General features: G+C 37.2%; 1 protein-coding gene across 1 annotated transcript in view; it reads right to left on the bottom strand.

Moving 5' to 3' along the window:
• Positions 1 to 27,210, bottom strand: part of LOC124594726 (cilia- and flagella-associated protein 251-like) — a 367,330-nt gene that overhangs the window by 339,209 nt on the left and 911 nt on the right. Inside the window, exon 2 of the mRNA XM_047133097.1 lies at positions 12,928 to 13,227. Coding sequence (XP_046989053.1) covers positions 12,928 to 13,128 — 201 coding nt within the window. The 5' untranslated portion in view covers positions 13,129 to 13,227. The remainder of the gene's footprint in view (positions 1 to 12,927; positions 13,228 to 27,210) is intronic.

Raw genomic sequence — 27,210 nt, 5'->3', positions numbered from 1 at the left:
TATATTCTTAAGAAATGCTGTTCTAAAAGAGTATATCAAGACAGTAGAAATAAATGGTGATGGTGGTAAAAAGCTATACAATATTCCAGTGACTTATTTGAAAAACTGTGGACCAAGTACTTTTAAAGTTTATGTAGGAGCCATCCTAGACAATGAAACTGACTTGGCAAGTAAGTAATATTTATCTTCAAATATAATGTTTATTCCATTCAGGGATTATTTAAATTTCAACAACACTTGAATAGTAAATTCAACACAGTAAATTTTGCTTTGTTGTTTCTATGAACACTAGTGGGAAGCATGTTACATTACACAGCACAGTCAACCTCCACACAGCATGGTCTCGCAACCACAGGATGCAGTTTTGTCAAACAGTGAGTGAGCAAACTATTGGTTTCTGTGGTTGTTTCCCTGCTTTATGTGTAGAGGGTATGGAGTCTCAGCAAGGGATGCACAAGGATTTGAGGGTTATGTTTGTACAGCCAGGGGAACCAACTGATCTTTCACAATTCCATGGTAATACAAAGGAACATTCTTTACAGCTCATAAGATGTGGTCATTGTAATTTTCCAGACAACTGGCACCTTGTATGGAGTCAGTACCAATAGTTTGTGTTAATCATCATTGATATGGCCATATGGCTAGTCAGTGCATACAGCCAAAACAGATGACAATAAGGCATAAGATGTGAGCTTGTGTTCTGTCACAAGGCTTGCTGTGAATGTATTTTGTGTTCCTTGGCGGGTATTGGAAATTAAGGTCCCACCATGGCAGAGTCTCAAATGCATGGTGTCACAGGTCAGGGGCAGTTCAGGCATTGGTTAATGAAATGGTGCAATTGAGAGCATGTAATACAGACTCATGAACAGGCTTCAACTGAGAAATCTGTATTAGAATCAACCACAGCCAGTTGGATCATCTCCTTCTCTGGATAGTCAACTGATGACATAGTGTCTTTCTTGGATAACATGCAGGGAACAGCTACTATGGAGTTGTCACAGCATCTTTTATTGCAGGTGACAGAGTTACAGTTGGTTAGGGAAGCCAAAACATACCTCAGATGTGCAGAGGTTCCAAGAGGTGTACAGACATTTGGAGAATTGGAAAAGGCCTGCTACAATGGTACAAGAAATAAAACAGTGTGAGTTCTTTTTATGAGCAGTTGGTACTCTGTCAAAGAAGCATGATGAGATGGGAGAGAATTTTGTGGACAAAGTACAGAAAGTGAATGTGCTGGCACATGAATTAGGGGTGAGTGATAAGGCAAATAGAGCCATACTCCATGAAGTGAACACTGGGCACTGGATGCATTTTTAAGGGGTTTGCCACCTGATGTGTCAAGAAGGGTGAGAACTAGCACCCAAAAGGATTTATACTCTGTGGTCAGATTAGTCACAGTGTTTGAAGAAACTGATGTGGTAACAATAATGTTGAATCAGAGAGGAGTATTCTCCACTAACATGATGTCATATCAGTGGAGAATACTCCTCTCTTATCCAGCATCAGTTTCTTCGAACTCCATGGCTAATCTGACCACAGAGTATAAATCTTTCGGGGTACTAGTTCTCACTTTTCTTGACATATCAAATGGCAAGCCCCTTAAAAATGCACCCAGATGGGGAATGATGGGACATATGCAGAGGCAATGCCCCCAGCCTCAGTGTGGTAGATGTGGTGTGGTTGGACACCACTAATGTGATTACGGAAATGGCAAGGGGAAACAGGAAATGAATAAGCACTTGTTAAAAACAAAAGGGAACCCCATGTCCACTGCATGGAATTCCTGATAAATTTCAACGCAACTAACATGGATGCAGATCCATAATTACAGTACAGTACAGTACAGTAGGAATAGCGACGGTTAGAAAGCACAAGTTGTTACTGGACGCAGGGGTGGTCGCATCGGTAGCAAGTATGGACCTTATGGATCAGAAGTGATCAAATGCTCCATATTGTAATTTACATGAGTTAGAGATAGTGATGTGGAGTCTCTGGGTTCATTAATGGTAGATTTTCATGCTGGGGTGTGGCTTTTTAAGCAATGTGTAGAAGTCTTGTCCTGGGTTAGTGATGGTTACTATGTGACCTTGGGATTAGACTTTTGACAATGCAGCAAGCCAAACCTGACCTTAGGTGGGGTGTAGTTGAAATTAGAGTGGCAACATTCCTGCTAGTGAAGACAGTCAACTGGGAAGTACAGAAGCAAGGTGCATCTATCTTAAGTAGTGAACTAACTGAACCACAGTTAACTACTCTAAGTATTAATTCACAGGTTATTGTGCTGGAAGGCACCAGGAAGTTGGTCTGAATAAATTTGGGAACAGAACGGCCCATTAACACACTGTGTTTTGTAGAACCATTGGTAGGAAGTGATGTATTAGACACAACACTTTGCTTTGTAAGGAGCACTGTACCCATAACACATTTCACAAACCATATTACTGCTTTAGTACACAATAGATTCAAAAGAGTAAAATCTAACTCAGCCATTTGTCAAATGATTATGTAGTTTTGAGGACAGCACTTTGTTTAAATGCTAATCTTTACAAACCAGCACCACCCTGAAATAGTCAGTCCACAGTCTGAAAACTCGTTAGCAACACCCGTGTCAAGAAAATCTACACTTAGAAATCACATTACTAATAGCTCTTTGTAAAAATTCTGCATGAAAATCTGCACTCAATAATCATTTGAGTCACACTAAATAGATAAGTTCTTATAACATAGCCTGACATTGGTTATTTACATGTGTAGCGACTACATATGATGTTTCCACAAGTAGAATCTGAATCTGTTCTAGGTAATCATTTACGTAAAACAATGCATTGTGTTCATAAAGTAAAGATTACACTTTTCTCTTTCTTTTTCTCCATCAGTCTTTGGACTGATTTGATATTGCCTACCACGAACTGCTCTCCTGTGTTAACCTCTTCATCTCTGAGTAGAACTTGCAACTTAAATTCCCAAGTACTTGCTAGATGTATTCCAGTCTCTGCCTTCCTCTGCAGTTTTTAGCCTCTACAGCTCCCTCTGGTAACATGGAAGTTCTTCCCTGATATCTTAACATGTGTCCTATCATCCTGTCCCTTTTTGTTGTCAGTATTTTCCACACATTTGTTTCCTCTCCAATTCTGCACAGAACCTCCTCATTCCTTACCTTATCAGTCCACCTAATTTTCAACATTATACTGAAGCACCACATCTCAAATGCTTTGATTATCTTCATTTCTGGTTTCCCACAGTCCATGTTTCCCTACCATACAGTGCTGAACGCCAAACATACATTCTCAGAAATTTCTTTCTAAAATTAAGGCCTATGTTTGATACTAGTAGACTTCTCTTGGTGAGGAATGCACTTTCTCTCAGTTCTAGTCTGCTTTTTATGTCCTCCTTGCCCTGTCTGTTGTGGTTTATTTTACTGCATAAGTAGCAGAATTCCTTAATTTCATCTACTGCTCGACCATCAATCCTGATGTTAAGTTTCTCACTTTTCTCATTTCTGCTACTTGTCGTCACATTCACCATTCTTCAATATACTCTTAACCCATATTCTGTACCCATTAGAAGATTTATTCCATTTAGCAAATCCTGCAATTCTTCACATTCACTGAGCATGGCAATGTCATCAGTAAATCCCATCATTGATACCATTTCACTCTGAATTTTAATACCACTCTTGAATCTTTATTTTATTTCTATCATTGCTTCTTCGATGTATAGATTGAACTTTAGGGTGAAAGACTACATCCCTGTTTTACACCATTTTTACTCCAAGCACTTTTTGCTCTTCCACTCTTATTATTCCTCTTGGTTCTTGTATATTACCTGTCTCTCCCTATAGCTTAACCCAGTTTTCCTGAGAATTCTGAACATCTTGCACCATTTGACAGTACTGAATGCTTTTTCAGGTCAACTAATCCTATGAATGTGTCTTGATTTTTCTTTAACCTTGCTTCCATTATCAACTGCTACATCATAGCTGCTCTCTAGAGTCTTTACTTTTCCTAAAGCCAAACTGATTGTCGTCTATTCTTCTATTCTTCTGTATATTATTCTTGTCAGCAACTTGAACACATTAGATGTTAAGCTGATAGTGTGATAAGTCTCACACTTGTCAGCTCTTGCAGTCTTCAAAATTGTGTGGATGATGTTTTTCCAAAAGTCTGTTGATATATTGCCAGTCTCACCCATTCTACACACTAACCCCAATGATTTTAGAAATTCTGATTGTATGTTATTATCCTTTCTGCCTCACTTGATCTGAAGTTGTCCAAAGCTCTTTTAAATCCTGATTCTGATACTAGATGTCCTGGCTCTTCTATATTGACTTCTGTTTCTTCTTCCATCACATCAGATGAAATTTACTGCACATATATACAAATACAAATACAGATGTTTTATTCCACCATTGAGCATATTTACATGCAATTGGTGTCATCAGAGTTAACACAATAATAATAACAATAATAATAATATAAACTTTGACATGACAAATGTTATTACCTACAATATAATAATCCAAGATTGATACAATACATATTTGTGCAAATGTCAATAACAACAAGAAGTTTCCTAATAGATCAATTACAAGATAAATGAACTACATAGTTCAGTGAATGATAAATAAAAAATCAAACAGATAATTAACAATAAGTACATGAAACGTAATACAATAGTTGCACAGTGTGGCATATGTATAGTTTGCCATTAATTTATAGTTCATTCTCATAAGGAAAGTGGGTCATTTGTCACATACTCAAGGAAATCTTGAGCAGAGTAAATTACTCTACTTTTGATCCACCTTGAAAGACTAGTTTTAAATTTATTTACTGGCACTATGTAGGCATTTTCCGTTAATTTGTTGAAGTAGACAGGACCAAGATATCTGTAGCTGTTATGTGTCCTTGCAAGCCTAGCACATTGCATATTAATTGTATGTCCACTTCTTATGTTGTGATCATGAACTGTTCTCCGTAAGTCAAATTTATTCAGATTCTCTTAAATGAAGACAAGGCAGTTGTAAATATACAGGCCAGGCACTGTCATTATATTTAGTTTTTTAAAATAATCTCGACATGATTCATATGGGTTAAGTTCCACAATGCACCTTATGGCTTTCTTTTGCCATTTAAACACTAATTTTGAGCCTACGGAATTGCCCCATAATAGTATTCCATAACTCGGGTACGAATGGAAGAATCCAAAATCTCTTTACTGACACTGCTCCTCATCTTGTAAAGCAGATATATGACACATGCCAATTTGCCACATACCTTCCCTGTGTGGGTATCCCAGCTGAGCTTTTCATATATATGAAATCCTAGTAATTTTACTGTTTTGTTATCATGACTGGGAGCATTCAGACTAAATACAATAGCTTCAGTTTTACTATCATTCTTCTGCAGTACATTTGCCTCAAACCAAGTAGTGCACTTCTCCATTGCCACTCCCATGCTGTGTTGCACATTTTCGAGATTGCTATCACATGTGATGAGTGTTTTGTCATCAGCATATAGCACTGCATCACATGATACAACTGCAGGTAATCATTTATATAAGTAATGAAAAGGAAAGGTCCAAGAACAGATTCTTGAGATACACCCTTTACAACTGGGAGACATTCTTGACATATGATTATGTACCTTAACTAACTGTCTTCTACTGTCCAAGTATCACTGCATTAGACATAGAGCATTCCCCCCCACTCTGTACTTGTAGAGTTTTATTATGACAATATTGTGGGAGACCATATCAAAAGCTTTCCTGAGGTCCAACAGTGTTGCCCAGATAATATCTTTATTTTCAAAACAACTGTATATTTTTGCTACCATACTCTCAACTGCTTTGACTGTAGAAAGGCTGGATCTGAAACCATACTGTGAGGAGGTGAGTATATTATTATGTTCAAAATATTGACTCATCTGTTTATACATGCAGTATTCTATATTTTTGATATTATGGGTATATGTGATATTGTTCAATAGTTATCTGGTGATGCTGTATCTCCTTTATTATGTACTGGTTTAACTACAAACTTTTTTAAACATTCTGGATAATTACCTTCATTTAAAATTTTGTTGATTATTTTAGTCAGTGGTGTTACAATTTGATTTCTGATATATTTAATAACATAATTTGAGAGACCATAGTAATCCTCTGGTCTAGAATTGCTGAGCTTAGCTCATTCATTGACCATCTTCTCAGTTACACAAGTCCAGTGATAGCTGTCTGTCTGCTTACTGTTCATTTCTGGCAGCAGTGCCTCTGCCTTACTCACATTCTCCATTATGCTGTTATCTGATTGAGGGCTGACAAAATGTGCTTTTAGAATATCAGGTGGAATTGGTGTCTGGTATACTTTATCATCACACTTAGTTTCTGTTTTAATAATTTCTAATGCAGCTTTGCATTTATTTGCTGAGTTCAGTGTATATGTATCATTTGCTTTGCACTTGGCTGCCATGATTTCAGACCTGTAAATCTTTTTCACTTTCATGTACATTTACTTGTCAGCATTATTGTGCTTGGACCTATCGTGATAGAGTAACATTATGATTCTTATTCTACTTAGATGTGGGGTGTTCCAGCTTTTTAGATTTTGTGGTTGGTGTAATGATTTTGCTTTGATATTTTCTTGCAGCATTTAGGATAACATGCTTCAAAATTTTCAGTTAACAGTTCTAGAAATTTGTTGGTAGATTCATTTGCACCTGTAGTGGTCATTATCTTATCCAATTTTATTAAATTCAATTTACTTATCAACTTGTTTAGCTTTGATTCATTAATTGGTCTTATAATTTTTCTACAGTATGTGGAAGTTTCAGTTGCGTTACTGTTAAGAGTTTGTCTGAGCCATAGTCCGTCATGATCTGAGATACCTAGCTTTATTGTGTTGAATTCCATTTTGTTTAGATGAAAATCACAAATTATGTTATCTAGACATGCTTTCTGTCTTGTGGATTTGTCATTTACACAACTGTAAGGGATCTTTATGTATTTAGCAAGTGATCAACCTTTCTACTCTTAAACCTATTGTCTATATCGATATCACCAAATAGTATTCTGCAATTTTTGTATTTGAGTGGCAAAAGTATCAGTTTCTCCAGAAGCTCCACAAACAGGTCTTCATTGTGTTTCAGGGGGGTGGTAAACTGAAGCTGTTATAATTTCCTGGTTTGGCAACATTATGGCTGCAACTTCAAATTTTGCTTATATGCACAGTCCACTTACATCTATAACTTCATAGATTAGGTTCACACTATTTTTAACATATACAGATCCACAACCACATTTAATACTTTGTTCTACTGTAGCTGGTTGCCAATTCATATCCAAATGGTACACTTAATTTTAGTTCCTCATAGCTAAGACAGTATTAATTTATTGAAATCACAGTGCAGTGTAAGTTTTCCAGCCAATACTGAAGTTCATTAAGTTTGTTCTTAAGAGACTGCACATTAATATGGAAGAACATTATACTTGTACTTATCTTACTGTGGTTTTCCTGTAGCCCTTCAGCAAAAAATCATTGAGATAGGGTGGAACTGCTGCTTTCCTTTTCCTCAGTGTACAACTCTTTGATGGGTTTTCCAATGTTGACTGTTTCTTCAGATGGCATGGTGGTGAAGTTCTTGTCTTGTTAAGGGGATGAGTGGCTCCTATTACTTCTGCCAATGTTGATGTTGCATTTTCCGTTATTGGTGTTGATTCTTTTCTTGTCGCCCATGTTTCTGATGATAATGATTCTGGGGATGCGGCTGCCATTGGTGACTGTGACTCTGCTGTTGTTGCCAACGGTGGTTGTGGTTCTGCTGTTGACTGGGATGGTGATGATGTTGCTTGTTCCAATACTGCTGTTAATGCTGCATCTACTTCTATTTTTCTTAGTTCAGTGTGGACAATCTCACATTTGGAATGCGATGGTCTATTTTTTCCATCTTTCTGGTTTTTTGATTCTATAGAAGATTTTTCTACTTCTGGCATGGTGGTTACTGCAGTTTCTTTTTTCCTCTTTTGTTTACATGCAATCCTTGCCTTGTGAAATCTTGTCTTCTTAGGAATCTGTTTACATAATGTACTGTGACATGATTGTATTGTTCACAGGTTTTTACAGTGTACTTGTTCAGCTGATATATGACATAATTTGTCTGTACCTTGTCTTGCTGGTATGGAATTGTACACAGTCCTTGTGTGTATTCCTGATTAACTCTTCTACAGCATTTCTGAAATTAAGGTCATCTTCCAGTTTCTGGTGTCATTTGATTCAGCACAGACTATTAGTGTGTCTTCTTTTCCTAGGTGTTTGATTCTCTAGTAACTTCATTAAATAATACACCTGGTTTAACAAAGGATGTTACAGAGAGCATTTCTTGTGACAATTCATTTAACAGGCTTGCACAGTTTCTGCCATTTTCATCAGTCAACATAAGAACCTTAGTTTCTGGTATAGCTATATTAAATTGATTCCTGGTTCCTTTCCCTGCTAATTGCATTTCTGTTTGTGCAGTATTTACTTTTACTGGGACATGTGATGTAACACAATTATTGAAACATTCAGCAATGTCGCTGTTTTGTTTTTCTTTTTGTAAATTTTGTCCACATTTTTAGTCATCTGAACAAATCAATGTACTGTTTGTCGCAATCATACAGTTTAATTGTTCTTTTAGAGCCTTCAAACTATCAGTAAGATGTGCAATTGGAGCATCAAATCATAAAATTTCGTCTTTCATTCATTGCTGGGAAACTTTGTCCTGATTATTTCTTTGTACCATTTTCACTATCTTGATAACGTAACAAACTCTCTTGTAACAGCAAAACCTGTAGACTTGAATCTTCTCTTGTTTATTTTTGCAAATTTGAATATATTCACAGTATTATTTCATTACGCACTTGCTATCTTGGTTCGTTTAACTATGTTTAACTATGTTTAACTGTTCTCATAGAGACATTTTTCCACCGACCGCTCTCTCCTCTGCACTTAACAGTGGAATTTGCAGTGCAATCTTAATGTTACAATTCTTGCTTTTAATTTCGCCAAAGACTGATTTGACTTCTGACAGTCATTTCGTTGTCAATTTCTTCACATTTTTTATGTAGACATTTCATCTTACCTACCTTGCGCTTCTCATTTATTTCATTCCCAAGCAACTTGTACTTCTATATTCCTGAATTTCCCTGAATATGTTTGTACTTGCTTCTTCCATCGATCAACTGAAGTATTTCTTGTGTTACCCTTGATACCTACATTTTTCTTTCAGCTTCTGTGGCTGCCCTTTTTAGAGATGTCCATTCCTCTTTAACTGAACTGCATACAAGTTACTCCTTATCACAGTATCCAAAGCCTCAGATAACTTCAAGTGTATTTCTTCGTTCTTTACTTCTTCTGTGTACCACTTCTTTGTGTATTGATTCTTTTCAATAAGTCTCTTAAAATTCAGCCTACTCTTTATCACTACTAAATTGTGATCTGAGTCTATTTCTGCTACTGGCTATGCCTTATGATCCAGTATCTGATTTTGGAATCTTTTTCTGCCTGGCCATGGCTTAAGCTAACTGGTTTCTTATCATATGTGTAACACCTCATGTCAAATCACTGAACAGAAATAACCAGTTGCTTCTTAATTTACGAATTGGTGCTGTGTAGTGTTTATTAAGTGTTGCTCCATTAACCTGACTGTGTGGAAAGTTTATCTAAGGCCACTGCTCTGTGGATTTAAATACCACTGTCTATTATGAGGGCTGAGCGTAAGTGCTACTCCATCATGGAAGCTATATTGTCCTATGAGTGACCTGAGGAGAGATGCGAGTTTCACATCCTGTGCAATCAGAGTAATGTACAACCTGTGCAATCAGAGTAATGTACAACCAGACTTGTCATTGCAACATTCAAAGTGGTAATAAATGTAGAAGAGACCACTTAAAAGCATAAGCTCTATAGTATACACCAAGCAAACAACCACTGACAACAATTTTCAGCTGTATCAATACTACAAAGATCTTTGAGACTGCCAGAGAGAGCCAGAAGAGCAAACCAGATAGCGAAATATTCCAAGGTCTGATGCCATCATGAAGAATAAGAATCCAACCACAGCACACATCAGAATGCAGCAACTGAGCATTTCAATAAACCTCATGGCCTCCCTTGAAGTGCCAATGTGGTAGCACCTGTCTCCTACTTTCAACAGAGGCTCTCTTGCATAATTTGATGGACTAACAGCACTAAGAGAGAGTGGTTGAAGGTGACTTACAACATACAGATGGCTTCCAGACTGAATCATTGACTCTGCAGCAGCGTGTACATTGTAATAAACTTTCCAGCAAATTAAATGTCAATGAGTAATGGAAGCCCAGACTTGGACCTTCTCTCTATAGGGAATGATGTTGTGTACTAGACTTATGCTTACATCATATGGCTTGAATCAGTACAATTCTAACTTGTACTTCACATTCATCCTTTAACATTGGTGATATTTAAAGAACATGTTTGTTTTAGTGATTTACCTTTTGTAGAGTGAATATTATTGACAGAAGAATATTGAGTCACCGACAGGCACAACAAAAAGACCGCTAAACAAATAGGTTTTTGGCCAAAAGGCCTTCTTCTGAAGTTGACAAAACACATACACACACACACACACACAAATGTGTGCATGCAGACAAACACATACACTTTGTGGTCAATAGTATCCAGACACCTCCCCAAAACATATGATTTTCACATAAGGTGCATTGTGCTGCCACCTACTGATAGGTACTCCATATCAGCAACCTCAGTAGTCATTAGACATTGTGAGAGGGCAGAGTGGGGCACTCTGTGTAACTCACAGACTTCAAATGTGGTCAGGAAATTGGGTGTCATTTGTGTCATACGTCTGTATGCGAGATATCCATGCTCCTAAACATCATTAGGTCCACTGTTTCCAATATTATAGTGAAGTGGAAACGTGAAGGGACACGTACAGCACAAAAGCGTACAGGCTGCCCTCATCAGTTGACTGACAGAGACCGCTGACAGTTGAAGAGGGTTGTAATATGTAATAGGCATTCATCTATCCAGACCATCACACAGGAATTCCAAACTGCATCAGGATCCACTGCAAGTACTATGATAGTTAGGCGGGAGGTTTAGAATACTTGGATTTCACAGTCGAGCGACTGCTCATAAGCCACACATCACACCAGTAAATGCCAAACGATGCCTCACTTGGTGTAAGGATTGTAAACATTGGACGATTGAACAGTGGAAAAACCTTGTGTGGAATGACAAATCACGGAAAATTGGGAGGTGGTGGTGTTATGCTGTGGTCTTGTTATTCATGGAGGGGGCTTGGACCCCTTGTTTTTTTGCATGGCACTATCACAGCACAGGCCTACATTGATGTTTTAAGCATCTTCTTGCTTCCCACTGTTGAAGAGAAATTTGGGGATGGCGATTGCATCTTTCAACACGGTCAAGCACCTGTTCATAATGCACGGCCTGCGTGGTTACACAACAACAACATCCCTGTAATGGCCTGGTCTGCACAAAGGCCTGACATGAATCCTATAGAACACCTTTGGGATGTTTTGGAATGCCAACTTCATGCCAGGCCTGACCAATCGACATTGATACCTCTCCTCGGTGCAGCACTCCATGAAGAATTCGCTGGCATTCCCCAAGAAACCTTCCAGCACCTGATTGAGCGTATGCCTGTGAGAGTTGAAGCTGTCCTCAAGACTAAGGGTGCGCCAACACCATATTGAATTCTAGCATTACCAATAGTGGGCACCACAAACTTGTAAGTCATTTTCAGCCAGGTGTCTGGATACTTTTGATCATACAGTATATGACCATTGTCTCTGGCCACTGGGGCCACACTGGTACAATTATTATAAATGCTTTCTCTGAAAACTAGATGGAACAGACAGTTGAAAGAACATATTAGTCTGTAGGTAATGAGCCAACTTTATTTCCTTGAGAATGATATGAATGAAATTGGAAACAGAGGTTCTAATGTACGGTAGTTGTTGCACAAATATCAACAATGTACACATAAAGATCTGCAAAAGCAAAGTGAAAAATTGACAAGATCTTTAAACTCTATGAGTAGGACCCTGTATATTACTTCATCAGCATAGAGGATGTTTGGAATAGGAAATAATGATCACAACATATTTAGTTCTTGTTAGAAAATGTAACTTAAATCAAGGCCAATAGTTGATCAAGCACAAAACAAACGTGCACCCACTGCAACAGTTGAAAATTAGCATCAAACACAATCAATATTAACGCATTTTTAAAGAAATATGAAGTGCTGCATGATATAGCTTATGTACAGCACAAAGCACAGAGAGAAAGAGATATCATTTAAGTCTGCTTTGCCAGCCAAAAGGAAATTCATCAGATCTTCAATAACCATCACAGTAGTCATATTTTATAGGACCTCTTCTAAAGCATTAAGAAATTTTGGCAATGCGCTCACATTACCACTGGCAAAAGCATTAGCATCCAGGCATTCACGTTCACATGCAAACCAAACCCAATAAGTAAAGTTTCTGAAATTCACTTCCACATGTTTATTCACAAAGTAGAAACAAGTACCACCCTCCAATTCAGTTGATGTACCTCTACAAATGTAGCAGATATAAACCACAGGTGCTAAAAATCAGAAATAAAATGCAAAACAATTAACAAGGCTCCAAAGTTGATGATATCCATGGAAGTTTAAAGCTGAATTAATTTCACTTCAGATATTTAACAATGGATGTAAAGATCAGCAAATGACTCCCACAGATTGAAAATAACTAAAGGTTACACCAATATTTTAAAAAATAACATACACCACCATGTAATATGACCAAATGAATAAAGGACAATATACTGGAGCATATTCCTCCTTAATTACAGTAGTTTTAAAATTCATATTTTTGTATGAGGATAAAACTTACAAAAGGTAAACACATCTTTTTTGGTTCAGGAGGTAGTGATGTTAGTGTGGTATGTTGACTGCGAAAAGGGCTTCTTCTCTCATAAGATTCTCTAATGGATGAGACTGTTGCAATGACCTGCAATGATGATTTATGAAGTTTGAGATCTTCAGCAGAATGTTCTTGTTTGTCTTCTGAAAGGTCCCATTCAGCACTCTCCATGTTTGCAATACAGGTGAGTTCCACTTGGAAGAAAGTAAATCAGTTTGTCATATGGGAATATTATACTCCAGAATAACAATTTTTTTTTTTTTTTTACATCTGCAAAAAAAGAAGAGCAAATGTAGAGTGGTTAAGTAGTTAGGAAACGATAAGAATCTACTGTATGGCAAGATTGTAACTCTATATATGAATACTTGCAAATAATGGTAACAAGATCAAAGCAGCTGAAATAACTATTGACATAAACAGTTAAAAACTTTGCTTTATTCTACTTTTACTCCCCAAAGCAGCTACTAAAATATGTTTCTACTGTAGAATATCATAATTATGAGCTTTCATGATTTTTAATACAATCATACAAAGTATCTGTTTTGTCCAGTAATCTCATGCTTCATTAGAATTATTATATACACTCCTGGAAATGGAAAAAAGAACACATTGACACCGGTGTGTCAGACCCACCATACTTGCTCCGGACACTGCGAGAGGGCTGTACAAGCAATGATCACACGCACGGCACAGCGGACACACCAGGAACCGCGGTGAGGATACACTGCTGACATTTATTTGGAATCTTCTCCCTCATTTGCTTCACCTTGTCTTCCTGAAGCCAACAAGACACGTTCTCTGAAGCTGACCTCCATCTCAAGGATGGCTACATCAGTACCTCTGTCCTCACAAGCCAAACAACCACAAACAATATCTCTACTTCAACAGCTGGCACCCATTCCACCCCAGGAAGTCCTTTACATACAACTTTACCACCCAAAGTCATCACATCTGTAGTGATGAGCAGTCGGTCTCCATGTGTGCCAAGGCTCTCAAGGTATTCACAGACTGAAAATATCCTCCCAATCTTGTCCAGAAAAAGATTTCCTATGCCTTGTCTCCCCAGTCCCTTACTGCTTCCCTCGTACCCACTGTCCAGTCACAAAGAAGCACTCATCTTGTGACTCAGTATCACCCAGGATTGGTGAGACTGAATCTCCTTTTCCAGTTGGATTTTGACTACCTCTCCATATAGCCTGAAATGAGGAATATCCTCCCCACTATCCTCCCCACCCATTCTACTGTGGTGCTCCACTGCCCACCGAACCTAAGTAACATACTTGTCCATTTCTGATCCACCCTTGCTCCCAGCCCCCTTGCCTCATGGCTCATATCTCTGCGACAGACCTAAATGCAAGACCTGTCTCATACATGCTCTCACTTGTACCTACTCCATTCTTGTCACAGACATCTCCTACCCAATGAAAGAGAGGTCTGTTTGTGAAGGAATCGATGTAATCTGCATATTAACCTGCAACGATTGTGCTGCTATCTACATGGGCATGATAGCTAATAAGTTGTCTGTCTGCATAAGTAGCAACCACCAAACTGTAGCTAAGAGATGGCTGGCTCTCCCAGTTGCTGAATATGATGTCCAACACAATATGCTTCACTTGAATGACAGATTCATAACTTGTGCCTCCTGGATTCTTTCTACTAACACCAGCATCTCAGAATTGTGCAGGTGGTGACTCTCCCCGCAATATATCCTTATATTCTTCGTTTCTGGTCAATGTGCCCCAACCCCCTTCCTCTTGTCAACCTTTTCTAGGCCCTGTTGTCCATTTACCTATCATCTTTCCTTATCCACTCCATCACTATGCACATCTGCTATTTCACCAATGCACCTACTAGTCTATACCCCTTCTGCACTTCTTTCCTTTCTGCTCTGGCTTTCCCCATCCCTCTGGCACTGCCTCCTGACTTCACTTAGCTGCCCTTTTGTCCCCACATGCTCCCACTGGCAACACAGCATTTCCCCCAACCTTTAACCTTGTAAACATTCTTTCTTTCTGGTAAATACCACCCCCTTTTCCTCCTGTCGACCTACGCTAGGCTCAGTCATCCATTCACCTTTACCCTTTCCTGATCCACTCCAGCACTATGCACACCTCCTGTCCCACCAATGCACCTACTAGGCTTTTGCCCTTCTATACTCTCTCTTTTCCACTCTGGCTTTCTCCATCCGTCAGGCACAGCCTTCTGACTCTGCACCTAATAGCCCATCCTGTCCCTGCACGCTCCCACAGGCAGCTTAGCACCTACCTCTACCCCTACCCTACCATCCCTTCCCTTCTCCACACCACACCTCTTCGCTAGCCCCATCATCCACTCATACCATAATGCTGACAATGACAGATGAAGTTGCAGTCAGCAGTTGAACCCCAGCATCCAGAGACAGTGCCCATGTGTGTGAGAGTTTCACTTGTATTAACATGTGTGTTTTCTATTTCAGGAGAAGTACCTTTTTGTCTGAAAGTTTAAATGTTTAATCACTCTTTTCCATTGTGTCTTTCTGTGGCTCAGTGCCTCCTTTATGTGGTGAGTAGCAATCCTATCATTTACATATTGTTATTCCATCCTGGACTTTCCATTATTTGATTTTAAAATTATTGATTTTCCAAAATATACAACTGAATAAAATTCTTTACATTGTAGCCAACTTTCTAACACCTTTCTCATTTCTTTAATGTGTACAACTTGAAAAATTTTACACTTAGGTACTTATTGTTAACATGGATCAGTAAAAGTCTTGAAGAGGGAATTCCAGACAGTGTCTGTTTCTGGTGCTGTGTAGGTGCACATCTCATCTCATCTTAAATTTCTCTATATTTTCTCTGACACACGTTAAATAATTATGTACACATAATGTAGGTGGCATTATTGTATTAAGGGATTTAAAATGGTTTTTGAAGGTTTATCTACATGTTAATACCAGTACTGTAACTGCTTTCTCCTGCAGTGTGAAAATATACTCAGTTCCTGGGCAATTTTCCCATAGCAAACTTTCACATTGCTGATGGGAGTGGAAAAAAGTGAAATACATTAGAATAATATTCCATCATCTTTCAGGTGTGTATCCAAGACATAATTAATTCTTCTTCTGGCATTCAAACTGATAACTGTGCAGCCATCTCTGTTGGTGACTGAATTAAATCCACCTGACATAAATATACTGAGGAGCATATGTATGTGCATAAGAGGTATGTCAATCAGCTCAAGAGTATCTGTCACTGATAAAACTTCATACATCTAAGTACAAAACACAGCAAGAACCAAGTCAGCAAATCCACAGTGCTTATGAATTATGTGTCTCATTATAAAAAAGCACACATATGTTGGAATGCCAGACATCGTAGACTCATCAATCGTGTGGCAATTGCCTTACCTCTGATGCATGTGCAATTATTCCATTTGTGTCAAGTGGTTTTAAATCAGTCGCCAACTCACCTTGGTGCCTGTAGCATTATCATCTGAAATATTGGAAAATGAAATGGTGTCCTGGATGCATGCCTGAAAGATGATGGAATAATCTGTCTGCTGGAAAACTTCAAGAGATGCAACAGAATAATAGCTGTTTGCTCATATTGTTCTTAATTTATACAATTTTAATAAATTACAAGTTTGCTGCAAAGACAATATGTTTGTTCTTCCAAAGAGGGGTTTTGGTCAGCCATCAGTCCCAGTAATTTCACTATTTCGTAGTCACTTTTGATGATCAACAGTTCCTATACAACATGTTATGTTTTTGATAGGCTAAAGCAGAAATGTGCAACTGAACTCGGGCTCGTTTACTACCTATTTTTCACGTGGCTCATCTGTAAAGGGGGTTGGTAGTAAACGGTTGCATTTGCGCCCCTATTATTGAGTCTGATATTGGCTGGCTTTTGAAGAGCACTGAATTGAACTATACACGTTCAGATTGAAACTTATTTACTCAAAAGAAACACTTTAACGTTGTGGCCATGCATTTGTAAGTTCACAAATAATAATCGGTGCAATTCGTACTCTGTTTGTCTCACACTCACACACTTTCACTTTGTTCCTTCGCATACCCTGGCGTCCATGCTTGCACTCGCGGCACTTTGCCGCTCCCAAATCGCCACCACAACGGCCAACGACCAAAGACCCCGATTTTCCCACTCATATCCACAGTCCTGAGTCGGGTCACATGACACCACAGTAGTCAAAATAATCGCTAAACATGGGCACAATTCGTTTACAATATTTTATAATATATAAATACTTAAATCTAAATACATTATATAATTTTACAAATTATCACCACACTCATATAATTTGTTGCAATTAAAAGAAAACCAAAACACTATGCAACAGAACTACAACGCCCATCAAAACACACAACAAGTATTTTCCGGTCTATTTTGCCCAGCATATTATCTCTGCTGCTGTGCTTTAAAATTTAAATTACTTGAAAGAGTTCCATATTATCCCCTGTTACCTTACAAATGGTTGGCCTGCCACCAACGACTAGTCTCTTGCATTATTTCCTTGTTGTTCTCTGGGATATCTTACAAATTACTTCTTGTTGTTATTAGTGTTACATCATCATTAGCGTAAAGTGTACTACTGTATGTTATACAAGGGTAAATCAATTATTAGCCTCAAAGTAGTTATAAAATTTTATTATAATCAAATAGGAAACTTCCAAGAACATCATTTTTCAACATATTCTCCTTGTGTTTCAACGAACTTGGTCCATCATTGTACAAGCTTCCTGATGTCCTCCCTCATAAAAGAAGGTTCTCGGCTGAGCTGCAAGCCAGGAATGCACCGCTTCTTTCACTGATTTGTCCAAGGCAAATTGATGGCCACTTAATGCCTGTTTGAGTGGACCAAACAGGTGATAGTCAGAAGGGGCAACACTGGGACTATATGGAGGATGATCCAGTACTTCAAATTTGAGTTTCTGGAGCGTTTCAGCAGTGTGAGCAGCAGTGTGCAGACTTTCATTGTCGTGCAACAACACAACACCTTTTGACAGCAATCCTTGGTTTTTGCTTCAAATTGCAGGCTTCAGCCTGGCTTACTGTAAGTACACTGTTTATTGTTGTGCCCCTTTCCCCATAATGTTCCAGTACTGGACTTTGTGCATCCCAAAAAACCGTAAGCATCAGTTTTCCTGCGGACGGTTGGGTCCTGAACTTTTTCTTGGTTGGCAAACTTGGATGTTTCCATTCCATACTCTGCCATTACTGTCTGGCTCATAATGATGAATCCATGTTTCATCACCAGTAATGGTCCTGTCTACGAAGTTGTCCCCTTCATTACCATAATGATCCAAATGTTTTTTTGCAGATGTCCAAGCGCGTTTGTTTATGCAACTGTGTGAGTTGTCTTAGGACCCATCTTGCACAAACTTCACAAAACCCAAGTCTGTTCAGGAATATTTTGTAGGCAGAACCATGACTAATTTGCAGACGATGTGCCATTTTGTCAATAGTTAATCATCTAAGAGAATCATTTCACATGAACCCTCAATGGTTTCTTCATTTGTGGCGGTAAATGGTCGTCCGGCTCCTTCATCATGCGTAACACTTGTGTGACCATTTCAGAATTTTTCAATCCATTTGAAGACACTCCGTTGTGGCAAAACACGGTTCTCGTACTGTACCGAAAGTCTTCGATGAATTTCGGCCCTTGATACACCTTATGACCATAAAAAATGGATCACTGAAAGTTGCTCTTCTTTGGTTCAAATAAACAGCAGAGCAGCCACGATTAACAGCAAGGCAGTGATAACAAAGCTAACCTAGCAGCCTGAAAATTGCAAAGATATAACAACAAATAAACAAAGCATGCGTCATCAACATAAATGACAGTACTACCAAAATACAAAAAAATTTAACTTAATTGTGGATAATAATTGACTTACCCTCATACAATTCAAAAAGTCATTAACATGCTCAATAAATGGGAAAGGTCCAAAAACAGACTTTGAGGAATGTTTCTTTACATATTGCTTAATTTTGATTTCCACCTATTTTGGTGTAGTAGATACAGTCAGTTGCTAGGTAAAACTCAATAATTTGAATGATTTATCTTAAATGTCATAAAAGGCTAATTTCCTAATTGTTGTACCATGTGGCACAGACTCAAAAGCTTTGCTTAACTCTATCATATCCTTCATAAATGTTATTTATCAAGATTTAAGTAGCTTTTACTGCTGATACATGAGACTTAAAACCATTCATGAATGCCATTTATCAAGATTTCAGTTGCTTTTATTACTGAGACTTAAAACGAAACTGTTGTTTATCTAAGCTTCTGTTACTTTTGAAATAGCAACATATTGGTAGTAAAATAATGCAAGGGAAAGTTCTGGTTGAGAATAACGAATTACTCACGAATAAAGGAGGTGACTCACCTAAAGGCAGAAGCACTGCATTGTCGACAGATACATGCGCAAAAGGTTACAGAACTTTACTTCGCAAGCTTTTGGAACTGAATTCCTTTCTCAAGCTGTAGGAGAAACAAGCACACACACACACACACACACACACACACACACACACACACACACACACACATTAGAGTGTAATGAGCACAATACAGGGAGACAGGCATGTGTATGTGTGTGTGTGTGTGTGTGTGTGTGTGTGTGTGTGTGTGACTTGTACAGCCTGAGAAAGGAATCCCATTCCAAAAGCCAGCAAAGTAAACCTCTGTACCGTTTGTGTGTGTGTCTGACAAAAACACAGCACTTCTGCCTTTAGGTGAGTCGTCTCCTTTAATCCTAAATAATTCAATATACTGATAGCATTTATTTGTGTATACAGTTTCCTGTTGATCTGGATATGAGTAGTACAGTGACAATAGGACCATAATTACTTAGAATTTTATGAGAACTAAGTCCACAAATTTAGTGTAATCATTGTGTGAAGTCATTCCACATGTGGCTGTTAAAAAGGCTTATTGTGATTTTAATTCTGATGTTTAATCAAGCACTGTAGGATATTAAAACCCCCTCTATAGCATTAAGTTGTGACATGCTGGAACATAGTTCCCAGAATCTGAAAACAAGTATGTGTGGAGGTATAAGTTCACCTGCTGTTCCACACTTCATATGAGCACAAAGTCATGTAGCTCTAGAACAGTAACAGCAATCATCTAGCTCAAAAGAAAAAAAATTATATCCATAATACACACTAAAATGAAACTGTCAGCTAGCCATTGTGGTAGATGGATTACCGTATCCAACCACAAAATTGGCTAGATGATCATTTCTTCTTGGTGTATATTGTGGATGTAGTGTTTAGTTTTATGCTAGCTGATTGCTGTCATTGTGCTAGATGGATTGTTCATGCTCGCATGGTGTGTGGAAGATTGGGTAAACTTAATACTTCCACATACATATTTGGTAGCAAGACTGCTGTGAATTATGTTCCAGCATGTCACAAGTTAATGTTGTAGAGGGAGGTTTAGCATCCCACAATACTTGGCAATAACTAAATATCAAAACTATTATCACAGAAGATTCTTTTAACAACCATATGCAAAATGACATCCTTCAATATTTCTTAGGAGTTCTTTTCACTATTTTCATACACCATCAGTGTAATGCTAGTCATAGCTCATTTTGGAAAGATTCTTTCATCTAGGATTTCATTTGGCAGTACATTCTGATTTCATCTACAACACACATTATAATAAAATTATTGAACCCATAACAGTCTTTTATTTTGGAATTGCTAATCAGTAGTCTGTTTATAGATTTATAAATTTCACTTTAACTGATTTGTGCCTAAGATTTCACTCTTCTTGTCTGCCCTGAATAAGCAATCATAGCATCTGCATACAAGATGCAATTATTGACTAGTGTAGTGGGACTAGCACAAAATATTCATTTAACATTACAGGAATGGAAATCTATTTAGAAATACCATAGACAGTATCAAAGCCACAATATGTAACATTCTTTAAACTAGGATTAAAGTAACAAAGTTATCCTATACACTCAGTTTGGGCTGACACATGGTATACATCCACTTGTCACTGTGTTGGACTGCATCATCACAGTCTCATATGTTCACCAATTTGGGAGATCAAGTAACACCACTTCCAACAAGAAAATATTTTTTAAAGTGTCACTTTGGATGATTTTAATATGGTGGCGTTATCTGCTATGCCTCAGCAACCATATCCATATCTCTTTCTTAGTCATTTTGAACTGAATGTTTGAGAGAACGTATTTCTAGAGTGCTTCTCCTGTGATTTTTTTAATACATACAAAGTATGAAATATGAGACAGTTTTATTATGAATCACAGTCAATAAATTTGTCACACATTTGTGATGTCAAGTTAATCTGAGGACTGACATTTGGGCATCAAGCATTGGCTCAAACATATGCTTTTCCGTCTACTACTGTTCTTCTTGTTCTGGGTACTACTAACACCCACATATTCTGTGCAGATATGCCTTAATTTGTGTAGTACAAATAAAGGAAGACTTACAGAATGTGATCTATAAGCTGATACCCCATATCAATTATTAATGATACCCATGGCAACTACTAGCTCATGGCCGACAAGACAGTACTATAATAAGAACTTTTTCATATTATGTGAGATACTGACAGTGTCATCTGGGATAAGACTGACACTTTTTTATGTTTTTGTAGAATATCTCTTGCATATATCAATTTCTATTCATGATGATTTCTATTACTGTGCATTATTTCTGTACAAACACCCCTAGTGCACTGTGTGTCTTATATTTTTCGATAATTGGTAGAAAAAAAAGTAATTGAAATGAGTCTATGTTACCACATGCTGTGGGGTTACACTGACCCCTCAAATTTGTTTTATTATAAACAAGTGCAAAATGGTCCTGAGACAAATGTTGGTGTAGTGCAGTGTGAGTATGACCCCCGTAAAGAGATCTCAATGACCCCCTTTAAAACTCTATGACTTTTAAAATGTTGATAAGCTAGACATCAGTGAAACACACATTTCTATGATTATAATTATCAATCTTTTATTTAAGCAAACTACAATTTATTGACAAAAAACATTAAATTTTTTACTAAAATGCTCTGTGGAAATTTATACAGAATTCTATAACCATCAGCTTGTAGCTCTGCCGAAGGCACCTTGCCAGTCACATAACAGAATGGGGCAGAGAATATATCATTTTATTCTGGAACAAATTTAGCTTTCATTGAATCAGTGGAGTGAAATCCCATTAGTTTAGTGAGTATAGATTCCTTTTAATTAACAAGATCACTTCTTTCAGTGTTCCCTTATCCACATCTAGATACCATCTTGCACATGAAGACCTTTGATAAGTTTTAGGCATGGCAGTTCAGCTCAGTTTTTAATTTAGTTATGGCTATACTTCATCTATTCAAGCTGACAGCTTATTCCTTCACTTCACTGTCTAATTAAAGTTGTAGCTTATTGTGACCATTCTTTACAGTTAAAACAAAACATGAATCTCAATCTAAAACTTCTGCAATAAACAGAACACTTGTAACAACAAAGACTGTCCAGGATTAACTATGAATTTACATTCATTGTTGCCGCAGTCTTCATTCGTAAAAAATGATTATAAACTACACTTTTATTCTACACCATTTTTCAGCAAACACATATGGATTAATGGAAATTTAGGGGGTCACTGCTAGCCCAGAGAGGAAAAAAATAGGTCAATGTTACACTTTTTTAAAGAAATGTGAATTTTTAACTGTTCAAATTGTTTGTACTGTTAACAAGGTCAGAGAACTTCATTAAAATGTGTGAATTTAAACATACAACAACCTGATGATGATAGGATTAATCATTTCTTCTGGGCCAAGAAAGTTTTTCTGAACTGAATTTATAAGCAGATATACAGTGCTTGCTTAAAAAAATTTTTTGAACTATAATTTTTTTAAAATTCAAATCAACAAAATCCATTATATTACAAGATAATTTTTATTTTCAAAAATATATATAAGTTCAGACAGAAATGGAAAGAAAATGGGTCAATGTTTCCCCCAGGAGATCAGAATCATCTTCGTTGATGGTACCACAAAGCCTCCAGTGCAAGAAAAGATGCATTATAAAGAGGAACAACTGCAGTTTGCAATTGATGCCATTTGTAAGACTGAGCAAGGTGGCACAGTGGTTACCTCACTGGGCTCAGAATCAGGACGACAGTTCGAACCTGCATTCGGCCATCCTGATTTAGGTTTTCTGTAATTTCCCTAAATATTTTCAGGCAAATGCCGGGATGGTATCTTTGAAAGGGCAATGGGAGAGTGTGGAACCTTGGTGTAATTTTCAGACTTTGGTCTCTAGTCAGCTCCGTAATACAAGTTTGACATTTTTTTCTTATTCTATTTTTATATGATGTTACTCATTTTATGCACTGTAGTCATTTTCTGACATTAAAAAGATCACCCCAGAAAAGTAAGTCTTTTCCATATGTGAAAAAATGTTCCAACATACAACATGGTCACACACATGGGAGCAAATACTCTATTGTAATTTGAAAGTGTTGCAATCAAGATAATCTTGTCAGTATTTTAATTAATCATCTGTCTGTTACATTATTATTCTGCTAGACATCAATAATTTTAAGTGGAATCTATTTAATAAGAAGTTTTATCAAACACCAGTTACACATTAAGTGGGCCTACATTTTGAAATAGAAGCTATTGGCAACTAACACAAATTTCCATTTTCAGGACAGAGACAATTATTTAGACATTAAAGAAACTTGGTTCATTTGCAAATATCACCCGTTTCATGGTAAAATACCTTTAGTTTCAAGGTACAAGGTGGTGCATGACCGAAAAAGTATGGCTTAACCCTCCGCATGTTATAGAATCAGTTTTAAAAAAACAGAGAATTTTGCTCATGATAAAATTCTTTAACTGAAGAATTGATAGTATCTTCCAAATTGCTTTAATATATTAAAGAGAGCTTAAATATGTGAAACCCATCCTTTAATAACTGTACACGACAAACTCTGTACTGAGACTGGTTTTTCATGGAGAAAGGTGATAGGAGCGACATCATTAATGACTGACATGTTTCATTGCTGACGTCATTTTCCAAAATTAATGAGAAGGTGATGTATTTTAGAATAATATCTCACTTAAGCAAAATAATATCAAATCACACTTCGGGTTTCAGAAGAGTTGCTCTACTGAGAACCCCATTTACATGTTCACCCACCAGATTTTACAAGCATTAAATACTAAAATAGCGCCGGCTCGTATTTCCCAGTGACCTATCTAGGGCATCTGACTGTGTGAATCACAACATTCTGCTATATGAATTAAATTTTTATGGGATTGATAATGTCATACCTAACCAAAAGAATGCAGAAAATTGTACTTAGTAATTCAACCAACGTAGGCATGGCCATTATTCTGACTGGGGAGAAATCACATATGTGGTTCCCCAAGGCTCAATCATAGGTCTACTACTGTTCTTCAGATATTGAAATGATCATCTGTGTAATATATAACAACCAGAATTGGTTATTTTTTGCAGATGACAGAGGTATTATGATCAATCAAAGCATACACACAGAAACAGAAGAAATAGTAAACAATATGCTCAAAAATATCTGGTTTTCTGAGAATTTTAAAAAGACGACATATTGATTCCTGCACATTTAGGGGGATTACACCAATGATAGGTGTAACACATGGTGAGGAAATAATAACTATGGTGGAAACTTCAAAATTCTTAGGTATTCTTATATATGAGTATTTAAATTGGAAAAAGCACATTTTGGAAGTCTGAAAATGAATTAGTTCAGTCAGATTTGCACTTAGATTCACTGCAAATCTTGGGGAGAGACAAAGCAGTAAGCTGACATATTTTGCATATTTCATTCAGTAACGTCATATGTATTTATGTTCTGGGATAACACATCTTTAAGAAAAAAAGTCTTCATTGCTCAAAAACATGCTGTAAGAGTAATATGTGGAGTATACCCATGATTATCTTGTAGACTTCTGTTTCATGAGTTGGACATTCTGACTACTGCTTCACAACATATGTGAAACCCAACTCACACTTTCCTCACATGAAATAATGGAAGCTTCGAATCATAGTATTTCCTGATTTCCCAAATGCATTTGACTCAGTACCACACCTATGCTTATTGTCAAAAGTACAATCATATGAGGTATCAAGCGAAATTCGTGACTGGATTGAGGCCTTTTTGGTAGAAAGGACACAGCATGTTAGCTTGGATGGAGAGTCATCGTTGGATGTAGAAATAACTTCAGATGTGCACCAGAGAAGTGTGTTGGGACCCTATAATACTGACAGAAAGCTCAGACTTTTTGCAGATGATGCAGTTATCATGAAGTACTGTCTGAAGGAAGCTGCTTAAATATTCAGTCAGATCTTGATAAGATTTCAGAGTGGTGCAGATATTGGTAATTTACTTTAAATGTTCAGCAATGTAAAATTTTGCACTTCACAAAACAAGAAAATGTAATGTCCTATGACTATAATATCAATGAGTCACTGCTGAAATCGGCCACCTCACACAAATACCTTGGACCAACAGGGAATATTGAACGTATAGAAAGACCAGCATGAATGGTCACAGGTTTGTTTGATCCATGAATCAGTGTTGCAGAGATACTGAAAGAAGTGAACTGGAAGACTCTTTAAGATAGACATTAGCTGTTCCGAGAATGTCTATTACCAAAGTTTCAAGAACCAGCTTTAAATGATGACTCTAGGAATATACTCCAAACTTCTATGTATCACTCACATATGGATCATGAGGATAAGATTATAATAATTACTGCATGCACAAAGGCATTCACACAATCATTCATCCCGCACTCCATATGTGAATGGAATAGGAAGAAACCCTAATAAATGGTACAATGGGATGTATCATTTGCTGTGCACCTTATGGTGGTTTTGAGAGTACAGATGCATATATTTATTCGCTCATGAAGCTTGTTGCAAATAACCCACTGCAGTTCAAAAGTAACAATGATGTTCATAATTACAGTACCAGAAGCAAAAATGACATGCATCACTCCACATTACGGTTGTCTTTATCTAAGAAAGGAATGTGTAATGCTGCAACAAAAATTTTGTTAATACTTACCTGTGATATAAAACGTTTGACAGGTAACAATGTAAAATTTGAAAACAAACTTAAAAAGCTTCTCCTTGACAATTCCTCCTACTCTGTAGAATTTCTACCAGGCTCCTATTGTAGTGTGTAAACGATGGTGGGTAGAATTACTATCTCACATATTTTACAAAGAAAAAAAAGGAAAACCTTATAAATGTTTAGCATGCAGCCATATTTAAAAATTGTGATATGTATGTAGAATGACTCATTCCACATTATTATAATTTATGATACAAATGATATGTAGAACACGAAACTAACTAACTATTATAAGTCCAAACTAAGTTGACGCTCAGCATGGTGGCTAGTGAAAGTGACCATAAAGACATTTTCCATTTACAGTTGCTCCTATCAACCACTACACCTGGCATCACCTAAGTTTTTGTGTATGTTGACTAACTGGTAAAATGTTGTTTCAGGATCCCACCCAAATACTGGAGTGAGAATGGCATATTAAATGCTGATATACTAAAGCAACAGAGTGTAGGGAACTGGTTGAGTTACTGGAACCATTTCCTTTGAATTCACATCAAATTTATTTCATATGTAATTTCCTTACAGAAAAATAATTATCATTTTCACTGATGGTACTTTTAATGGTCATGCATCACATATTACTTTACATACTAGGAAAATTTCCACAGGAATGGCATTAACAGTACTAGTATTACTTCTAATTCTAAGCTACTTATTGAACCCACTAATATTGGTGTCTTTATATGCTATAGGGTAATTGATGTGACAAAACATCCCATTGGAAAGTGAATAAGCCTAGAAATAAATAAATTGTTCATCCTCACTACATGGAACATTAACTGGATGCATAACATCTTCAACAACACCTACTGGAATGAGGAAAATTCGTCATGTTCCATGTTGTACATTACTCATGTTGTACATTACTCGAAAATTTTATCCACAAATTAAGATCTCCCAAAACTAGCCGGGTTGGCACGCAGCAACAAAAAATTGTATGAAAAAAACTTCCTTACATCTATATTATGTAAGATCTACTTCTGATGTACGGAAAGAAAGATGAATAATTTCATATTTTCTGGTCTGTAAGGTTGTCAATACAGACAACCGTGACAACTCAAAAGTAGATTAAACTGGCGCCCAACACCGA

This window comes from Schistocerca americana, chromosome 1 (assembly GCF_021461395.2).
Source record: "Schistocerca americana isolate TAMUIC-IGC-003095 chromosome 1, iqSchAmer2.1, whole genome shotgun sequence".
Lineage (NCBI taxonomy): Eukaryota > Metazoa > Arthropoda > Insecta > Orthoptera > Acrididae > Schistocerca > Schistocerca americana.
The sequence above is the reverse complement of the archived record's forward strand: the minus strand, read 5'-3'. Positions and strand labels throughout refer to the sequence as shown.